Source organism: Nerophis lumbriciformis, linkage group LG06, assembly GCF_033978685.3.
Source record: "Nerophis lumbriciformis linkage group LG06, RoL_Nlum_v2.1, whole genome shotgun sequence".
In the NCBI taxonomy this organism is placed as follows: Eukaryota; Metazoa; Chordata; class Actinopteri; order Syngnathiformes; family Syngnathidae; genus Nerophis; species Nerophis lumbriciformis.
The window spans coordinates 44,353,398-44,363,777 of NC_084553.2; the positions used below are offsets into that span (position 1 = coordinate 44,353,398).

The 10,380-nt window shown below is 41.4% G+C and overlaps 1 protein-coding gene across 2 annotated transcripts in view; it reads right to left on the reverse strand.

The window, feature by feature from the left end:
• Nucleotides 1-10,012, reverse strand: part of LOC133608835 (uncharacterized) — a 33,756-nt gene extending 23,744 nt beyond the window's left edge. The window contains exons 1-3 of one of the 2 annotated variants that reach the window (XM_061964409.2): nucleotides 9,894-10,012; nucleotides 9,628-9,808; nucleotides 9,131-9,301 (exon numbers count right to left, since the gene is read on the reverse strand). In XM_061964409.2, the coding sequence (XP_061820393.2) occupies nucleotides 9,131-9,301; nucleotides 9,628-9,755 (299 nt within the window). In that variant the 5' untranslated portion in view covers nucleotides 9,756-9,808; nucleotides 9,894-10,012. The remainder of the gene's footprint in view (nucleotides 1-9,130; nucleotides 9,302-9,627; nucleotides 9,809-9,893) is intronic. The other variant, XM_061964410.2, reaches the window with a different exon arrangement.
• Nucleotides 10,013-10,380: the final 368 nt, after the last annotated feature.

A 10,380-nucleotide genomic window follows, 5' to 3' on the forward strand; every position in this document is an offset into this window, starting at 1 on the left:
GGCCAACTGAAAAGTATGAAAATGAAAAATATGAGCATGTACAATACTCAATACTTGGTTGGAGCTCCTTTTGCCTCAATTACTGCGTTAATGCGGCGTGGCATGGAGTCGATGAGTTTCTGGCACTGCTCAGGTGTTATGAGAGCCTAGGTTGCTCTGATTGTGGCCTTCAACTCTTCTGCGTTTTTGGGTCTGGCATTCTGCATCTTCCTTTTCACAATACCCCACAGATTTTCTATGGGGCTAAGGTCAGGGGAGTTGGCGGGCCAATTTAGAACAGAAATACCATGGTCCGTAAACCAGGCATGGGTAGATTTTGCGCTGTGTGCAGGCGCCAAGTCCTGTTGGAACTTGAAATCTCCATCTCCATAGAGCAGGTCAGTAGCAGGAAGCATGAAGTGCTCTAAAACTTGCTGGTAGACGGCTGCGTTGACCCTGGATCTCAGGAAACAGAGTGGACCAACACCAGCAGATGACATGGCACCCCAAACCATCACCCAACCATGCAAATTTTGCATTTCCTTTGGAAATCGAGGTCCCAGAGTCTGGAGGAAGACAGGAGAAGCACAGGATCCACGTTGCCTGAAGTCTAGTGTAAAGTTTCCACCATCAGTGATGGTTTGGGGTGCCATGTCATCTGCTGGTGTCGGTCCACTCTGTTTCCTGAGATCCAGGGTCAACGCAGCCGTCTACCAGCAAGTTTTAGAGCACTTCATGCTTCCTGCTGCTGACCTGCTCTATGGAGATTGAGATTTCAAGTTCCAACAGGACTTGGCACCTGCACACAGTGCAAAATCTACCCGTGCCTGGTTTACGGACCATGGTATTTCTGTTCTAAATTGGCCCGCCAACTCCCCTGACCTTAGCCCCATAGAAAATCTGTGGGGTATTGTGAAAAGGAAGATGCAGAATGCCAGACCCAAAAACGCAGAAGAGTTGAAGGCCACTATCAGAGCAACCTGGGCTCTCATAACACCTGAGCAGTGCCAGAAACTCATCGACTCCATGCCACGCCGCATTAACGCAGTAATTGAGGCAAAAGGAGCTCCAACCAAGTATTGAGTATTGTACATGCTCATATTTTTCATTTTCATACTTTTCAGTTGGCCAACATTTCTAAAAATCCCTTTTTTGTATTAGCCTTAAGTAGTATTCTAATTTTGTGACACATGGAATTTTGGATTTTCATTTGTTGCCACTTCAAATCATCAAAATTAAATGAAATAAACATTTGAATGCATCAGTCTGTGTGCAATGAATAAATATAATGTACAAGTTACACCTTTTGAATGCAATTACTGAAATAAATCAAGTTTTTCAAAATATTCTAATTTACTGGCTTTTACCTGTATATATACAATATATATATATATATATATATATATATATGTATATATATATATATATATATATATATATATATATATATATATATATATATGTCCCCCTCCACGCACATCCGTAACTTTAGTCTCATCTTGAACAATAACATTACATTAGAACCTGGGTTCGATCGAACCCTAGGGGTTCGGTGAGTCGGCCTCAGGGGTTCGGTAAAGCCTCCGCCGCGGAGGTCAAGACACGCCCGACTCATCGTGTAAACAAAAACTTCTCCCTGTCGGCGTATTATGGATACCCCCAAACAATGTTCCCTCTAATTTTCCATATGTGTGAGCAAACGCAAAAACTCCTTGAGCATTCATGTGGAGCACATGTGAGCGACGTCAGACCTGCAGCACACCTGTCCCAAACCTGACTAAATAACAAGTTCAATATTTTATTATTATAATCAAATGACAGCAGTCATTTCCAGGAGATTATTTTCTAATATAAGTGTTTTGGCCCACTTACAATGACTATAAAATATTGTTTTTCATGAGCTGTGTACTAGTATTATATGTCTGGGTGGGGGTCCTACTTTGGAAATAATGTGTACCCCTTTCAGATATCACATTTAGTTCCCACTAAAACATTCACTTGTTGCACAATGAGATGTAAACATGGGATCATGTGTACATTCCTGTAACTTTCTGTTTGTAAAATATATTTTCATTAGTATTTCTTTAATATAATAAATCATTTTATGATTACGGTTCGGGTTCGGTGAATGCGCATATGAAACTGGTGGGGTTCGGTACCTCCAAAAAGGTTAAGAACCACTGCATTAGAAGATCATGTTAAACACATCACTAAAACAGCTTACCCCACCTCAGGAATATTGCCCCCTCTCCGAGCCCTCCTGTCCTTCTCTACTGCTGAAACACTGATTCATGCATTCATCACCTCCAGACTGGATTACTACAACAGCATCTTTTATGGTTCAACCTCCAAAGTCCTCCATGAACTTCAACTCATCCAAAACTCGGCTGCACGCCTCCTCACTCGTTCCTGTCGCTATGACCACATCACCCCTGTCCTGCAGTAACTTCACTGGCTACCTATTCCGCAGCACATCCAGTTTAAAATCCTTCTCCTGACCCATAAAGCCCTCCACAACATGGCCCTGTTCTACCTCACCCCTCACATTCCTGTTAGAAACCTGCGTTCCTGCTGTACCCTCCTCATAGAACCCAGCACCAATCCTGGGGGGACCGTGCCTTCTCCATCTCAATCCCCACTCGCTGGAACCCTCTCCCCCTTTGCTCCCCTCCCCTGTCATAATCCCACAATGTTCAAAAGACTATTAAAAACCCACCTTTTCAAAAATGCTTTTAGAACTGGACACACCACCTCATAACACAGTTATTTTTCATTTAGCACATTTTTATGTTGATTGTTTTGTTTTTTTTAATTACACTGTATGTGCTTTTATGATTATGTTTTGATTATTTTGTAAGCGTCTTTGAGTGCCTTTTAAAAGTACTATATAAATAAAATGAATTATTATTATTATTATTATTTATTATTATTTGCTAAGGGTAGATGATACCCCAAATAGTCCACCGAGAAGATTCTGTTCAATCCTTTCGCCAGTGACCACAGACAAAGTATTAGAAATGTCAGTCCAATAGCTATTTAGGGATAGGCAGAGCCAAAACATATGCAATACATTAGCTGGAGACTGTTGGCACCGATCACACGATTCAGATGTTCCGTCATACATCTTAGCTAGTCGAACCTTGGTATAATAAATACAATGTATTAGCTTGCATTGGATGAGGCTGTGTCTTGCACAAATAGAAGACTAATGAACTATACTTAAAATCTCTGTCCAGTTATCCTCAGATAGGGTCACTACTAAATCCTCCTTCCAAAGTGACTTAATTGAATTTAGAAACTCAAGGCGTAAAAGAAAAATGTAGTTATAAATACGTGTAATTGATCCTTTTACAGTTGGAAGCGGTGTCAGAAACACATCTAAAACTGTGTCAGTCAGTAAATCTCGAAACCTAGAGAAAGTATTACGAACAGAACTGTGGATCTGTAGATATCTATAAAAAAGTGTTGATTAGGGACTGAAAATGTATTACAAAGTTGCTGGAAAGAGGCAACAGTGTTGTCAATGTATAAAGCTTTAATGTTGTTGATCCCCAGACTTGACCATCTTAAAAAGGCACTATCGACAAGAGAGCGAGGGAACACATGATTAGCAGTGATGGGTGCAAGACTAGAAATAGTCTGCAAGCCAAAATCGCACTTAAACTGAACCCAAATGCTAAATTAGGTTTTTCCGATTGGATTTTTCGTAAAAGCGAATGTTGATGAGTGAATGGGAAAGTGAACCAGAGCCCTAAGAGATACTGGTTTCGTTGAGTTTGCCTCCATAACCAGCTATAGCAGAGGAGCGGAGGAGGATCAAATGCTTTATATTGCAGCCAATATTCAAGAGTTATAATGTTAGTGACTCAGTAGTAAAACCTAAAGTTTAATAGTACTACCGTATTTTTCGGACTATAAGTCGCAGTTTTTTTCATAGTTTGGCCGGGCTCCAGTGTGACTTATATATGTTTTTTTCCTTTTTTAATATGCATTTTCGGCAGGTGCGACTTATACTCCGGTGCAACTTATACTCCAAAAAATACGGTAATCCTCCCGACGATTTGGGTCTCTGCAAACATTGCTTACGAACCTTTATTCCAAATGTGATTTACGAAAGAAGAACTGAGGGAGAAAAAGCGGTGTACACTGGAGCAAATAGGAAAATCGCGATAGTACATTTATTTTAACAGTTGACTATAGATAAATTAAGTAAGGACCATCTATTAAAATTTCCCTGGATTCTGGATAACAGTAGAACAAAGTTGGCTTTATAAAGCTCTGCAAGTGTATGTGTGACCTGGACACCCAAGTATGTGAAACTTTGCGAGGCAATTTTAAAAGTAAAATTGTGCAGGAAATATTTCCCCTTTAGGACAGCACGATGTCACATGGGTTAGTGCGTGTGCCTCACAATACGAAGGTCCTGGGTTTGATTCCTGGGCTTTCAGTGTGGAGTTTGCAAGTTCACCCCGTGACTGCGTGGGTTCCCTGCAGGTACTCCTCCACCCTCCGAAGACATGCACCTGGGGAAAGGTTGATTGGCAACACTAAAATGGCCCTAGTGTGTGAACGTGAGTGGGAATGTTGTCTGTCTGTCTGAGTTGGCCTTGCGATGAGGTGGCGACTTGTCCAGGGTGTACCCCGCCTTACACCCGAGTGCAGCTGGGATAGGCTCCAGCGACCCAGAGAGGGACAAGCGGTAGAAAATGGATGGATGGATATGTCACGTTTACCCAAGTTTAATTTTTAATCAGACACATGTTTAAAAGCTTAAAGATTACTTAGGGGAGCCGGGACTGATACGAGGACATATAGGAGGAGGTCATCTACATAGACAGAGACTTTCACCTACACAATGGGCCTACATATACCTGTAATAAGTGGATTGGCGCGAAGCGCTATTGACAGAGGCTCAATGGCAAGAGCAAAAAGCGATGGGCTGAGAGGACAGCACTGCCGCGTAGAACGATATAGGCATAAGTATTGGGATTGAATATTATTTGTCCTGACCGAGGCCACCGGGGATGAACAGAGAAGCTTAAGACACAAAATAAAACTATTACCAAAGCTGAATCTCTCCAGGACATAACATAGATAGTTCCACTGCCTCTTGGGTGTTGGAAGCAGGCATATTGTACAATATATTGAAAAGACGTTATGGATTACAAAAGAAGTGCCTATTTCGAATGAATCCGGTTTGATCTGCATTAATAATAGAAGGGAGAATAGTGTTAAGACGTAAAGCTATCAGTTTAGACAGGAATTTGAAATCCACATTTAACAGGCTAATAGGACAATACGAAGTGTACAAAGAGTAATCTTTGTCTTTTTTCAAGAAGAGAGAAATTGACGCTTGGGTAAGCATTTGTGGGAGGGGACCAGATTTTAATGACTCATTGTACATATCCAATAATAAAGGGGCAAGCTTATGCCAAAACTTTTTTTTTTTTAATTTGGAAGGGTAACCATCAGGTCCCGAAGATTTACTGCTTTGTAGTGACAATGCTGCAACAGTCAGTTCTGCAGCAGCGACTGGTCTCTCCAATTCCATCACTGCAAACTGATGAACTGAGGGGGTGTCCAGATTATTAAAAATGTTGTCCAGATCAGGGGTAGAACATTGAGCAGAGGAGTATAAGGATGTATAAAAATCCTTAAATACATTATTTATCTCAAGGTAATTATGCCTGAATCCGTTTGAATCAGCATAATATGATGGGAGGCTGAAATCTGGCATAATTGATGCGCTAATAATTTGCTTTATCGTCATGTTTAAAGAACTGGAATCTTGAGTGGAGCTTTTTTTCAGTGGCGCGAACTCAGTAAGAACATCCAGTTCTGCCTGTAGAGAGAGCCTTTCCTTGTAAACATCTAGGTTTTGGGAGACAGCGCAAGAATTGTCTACCAAGGATATGGCTTGTGTGAATTTATTCTTCCTGGGTCTTTTCTCATAACTGGTATAAGAGATTATCTCCCTCCTAATGTACGCCTTCAGCATCTCTCAGAGCACAGAGGCCAACACTCAGGAAGTCTTGTTCAACAGTATAAAGGAATCCAATTGACACGAAACAAAATCCACAAAGTCCTCATTTAAAAGTAATTGTGTATTAAGACGCCACGGGGCATGCGTGGTCTTTAGATTTCTGAAACATACATCCATTACAATTGCAGCATAGTCAGAGATAACAATTGCATTGTATCTGCATGTAGGTATAGATGAAAGTAATTTGCTATCCACTAAAAAGTAATTAAGGTCTGATGGACGTGAGAAAAGACTGAATATTGCCTTTTAATAGGATTCCTAAAGTGCCAAACAGCTGAGACAGAAAATTCCACCATAAAAGACTAGATTACCTGAGCGATCAAGCTGGGGATCAATCCAATAATTAACGTCTCCTCCTAATATTAAATAGCAGTGGTGTGCCATCAGGGCCAGCAAGGCCTTCTCCGCGGGCCTAACATTACCAGAAATCATGATCCTCATTAAAGATAAAAGTAATTTTTGATTTACTTTCCCTAAATATCTGAAAGTATTTATATTCTCTTCATGTCATATAATGCTCCTTCCAGCGCTGTTGTTTTTAGTTTATAGAGTTTTTATCCAATCAGAATTCAGCTAGCTTATGTTGCCATGCTGGACCAAATCTGCCCGAAGCCTTCAGAATTAACAATGCTGGCGTCTGTGCACTGTAAGTGAACGAGGACATACAGTTGACAGACAGTTGCGATAGCCAATCAGATCACGAGTTGATGTCAGTAAGGCCTTCTAGATGGCCTAGGGCAGATATATATTGTGATGTTATGAGCTAGGTAACATAAGAACTCCATTACCCAGCATGCCACAGTAGTGCAGAGCATGCGCAGTAGCCCCGTTTAGCCAGCAGCGGGATGTTTGTGATGAGCACCTTGTGGAGTAAACTTTAAGAACTCCGCCAACACGCCTCGTCTGCATTTTTTATGATTAGACAAGACAACACATATATTTGCGAGGCCATTTTCAAGAAGGATATTTAAAGAGAAACTACATCTTGTGAGACCATGTCAGCCAACCCCGGAAGCTTGAATGGGTTTTACAAATTGTGAGTTCATATATGTTATTTCTTTATTTTTTTCACGTTAAATATGTTTTTTGCAATTTTAATTTTGACAGTACCACATAAGATATGTTTTAATTGCTGATACGGGTTTATTGATTTTTAAATGCGCCAGCAAATAACCCGTTTTGTACACTGTTGGTGCGTAAATGTGTTTCTGTATAGTTTTTCTCCAGCAATGGTCATGTAGGGACATAAATGATAGTATTTTGAGAGGTAATCATTGAAGTCGGACATCACTGAAGGCCTATGTGGGAAACGCACGGCCCACCACTGTTAACTAGTACCTTGATAAATTAGGTAAATTCAGAAAAAATCATTTGAAAAAGGTGTCATTATCATAGTTGGGGGCGTAAACATTTACGAGGGCTACTGGAGTTTTTGACCAGTGACGTTAACATACTTCCCATTGGGGTCAGAAATGTTGTTTGAAAGTACAAAAGGAACACATTTATCTAGCAGAATAGCAGCACCCCTTGATTTACCCAAAAATGAAGAATGAAAGATCTGTCCTACCCATCCGTGTTCCAACTTCAAGTGGTCAGCAGGTTTAAGACGAGTCTCCTGCAGAAAGGTGACATGGGCGCCCAAATGGCAAAGATGGTGTTGCACTTTACTTCGCCTTATAGGATTATTAAGTCCCTTTCAACTAAAACTAGCGAACCTAATGCCACACCTACTGAATGTCGTTGTTGGATTACTTAATGTCATAACAAAATGCCAGCATCACATACACAGAACACAAGATTGCAAATCTGTGGTATAAAAATTAAATAATAGGATGAATGGAATAATAATTACCGTATTTTTCGGAATATAAGTCGCAGTTTTTTTCATAGTTTGGCCGGGCTCCAGTGCGATTTATATATGTTTTTTTCCTTCTTTATTATGCATTTTCGGCAGGTGCGACTTATACTCAGGTGCGATTTCTACTCCGAAAAATACGGTAATAAGTAAAATGATAACTTTGACTGATGTAAAGAAAAGGAACACATACAAACAACCCGACCCCAAAACACCTGCAGAAGCATTCCTCCGAAGAGAGTACGCCCATCTTTTCCTCCCCACACAAAAAACCTTCACGCCTCTACTACACTAAGCGGCAATAAAAAAAAACGAACTGCACAGTGGGCGTTGGAAATGTGACATGTCGTTAACAAGTGAAGTGCCCTAAGGTAAATGTTCAAACAAAAAAAAAGACCATATAGATACATCTTTCTATCAGCAAAGAGCTCTTGTATATACACACTTGAATAGTAGTCATTTTGACAAAACGGACATAGGGTAAATATAGCAACAACACTGTCTGAACGAGGCAGAACAAAATCAATAAGCAAGGCAAGACTTCCACAAACTCAAATAATAGTCCCATTACCAAAAACGAGCCCACAGCAAACCCACTAGTAACACTATCCGAGTGAGGAAGAACAAGTCCAACTAGTATCCAGATAAGTTATCTTACACTGCTGGGATTTGCTGTCCTTAAGGCATTGACATCAGCGATCATCAAGCATGTTAGCATCTTAGACTGAGTCCAGTGCAACTCCAATTTTGATATTTTCTCCACAAAGTCTGAACTGGGTCCTCGAATCTGTGTCTGGCCTTTGGATAAAGTGATCCCCAACGTCGTCGGTAAGAGAAGTCCAAACCTCACGTTGGAATATGAGTGTAGCTTTTTCTTCACCAGAGCAATGGCGGCTCGTTTCCGAGCTACGGCGGGGAAAAATCGAAAACCTCTTGCCCATATAGGATAGCGGAGAAGCCTCACCCGCCCGTTGAAGAATCTGTTTCCGGATTTGAAATAAATTCACTCGTACACCGAGCGGCCAATGAGGTTCGCCATCTTTAGGCCTAGTGTGCAGGGTCCAACATGGACTTGTCGTCAAGCTTCAGCACATCCGGTGAACTCAGTCTGATGGGGGCCCTGACAGTCCTCAGGGAGGCCAACCACTAAGACAATGTTCCACTTCGAGCGGCCCTCCAGATCATTGCATTTTTTTTAAGAGGAGAGCAACGGTGGCAGTTATCTTGTTAACGCTAGCACAGAGTACGGTCACCTCATTAGCATTAGCATTAGCAGCAAGCTCCAGGCTAGCGATGGCCCCGCTACGAAAGAATGCTCTCGATTGGTTCCACTGTCAACGGATTTAAGATTGTCGAGGATGTCGGCTAGCATTTCGTCCGTCTTCTCCATCGTCCGTCTTCGACGACCGATTCCTCCATGATATCTGGAAGCAGAGACGCACGAGTTGTGGACCGACCTGCGTTGTCGGATTTCCATCGGCCAGACATCGCGGAATTCACAGACGTAATTTATAAAAAAAGCAGCTGCATACGACAGGTTAGTAAAAAGTATGGTGCCAATAAAACATGAAACAGGTCACATTTCCACGGAGCTGCCGCTAAGCACGCCCTGCACCGTCCATGCTCAACCGGAAGCTCTATAGTGGATTTTGTCTCTTCATGTGGTGTAAATGACGTGTTATGAAAATATTCCGGTAAAGTCAAAAGGCCTATGACAAAAAAAAACTAAAAGGTGTCAGTGACACACTACCTGTTCTCTGGCCTCACGTTGGTGATATAACTGCAGCTTCCAGGCCGGCTGCTCTCATTGCTCCTATTCCCATGGCTGGGTATTCCATTGGCCGATAAGGAGCGTGCCGTTGTCCGCCGTGAACTCATGTCGGAAAAAGTTCTCCGAGCAAAAAAATAAACCTTTTAAAAGTTGATGTCAGCTAAAAAGGAAGATGGTAATCGGAGACAAAGTGATGTTATATAAGACAAAGCGGTGACAAATATCGTTTGATGCAGTGCACTCACCATAGACAAAGTTGTGTCTCTGCTTTGACAGATGCCCCAAGCTCTGACTTGGGGCGCTGTGATTCCCAATCAAACATGAGCATGCGTACGCTGCTTCTGCGGCCGCGCTATTTATAGTTGGCCCTTTAAATAGGCACAAGGGTGCATCACACTTTCCCCGAACTGTCTTCACTCCATTGTGTACAATGGGATGCACATGGCGGCCATACCATACATCCATCTAAAGAGAAATATAGTCTTTACAGAGGAAACAATGTCTTAACTGTATCAAGCCTAAGTCAAGGTTTTTAGGTTTTTCCTTATTTGTCATTTCTTTATTAGTATTTCTGTAGCAATGAATTTAAAATTGAGTCATGTTTTACGAGACAAGAAAAGCTGTTATAATTCCCAGTCAATATGCAAAACTGATACTGATGCATCATGATAACACATATACTGACAGACTGCATGTCTGAAATATTTAAAAAATAAAATTAAAAACAAGATA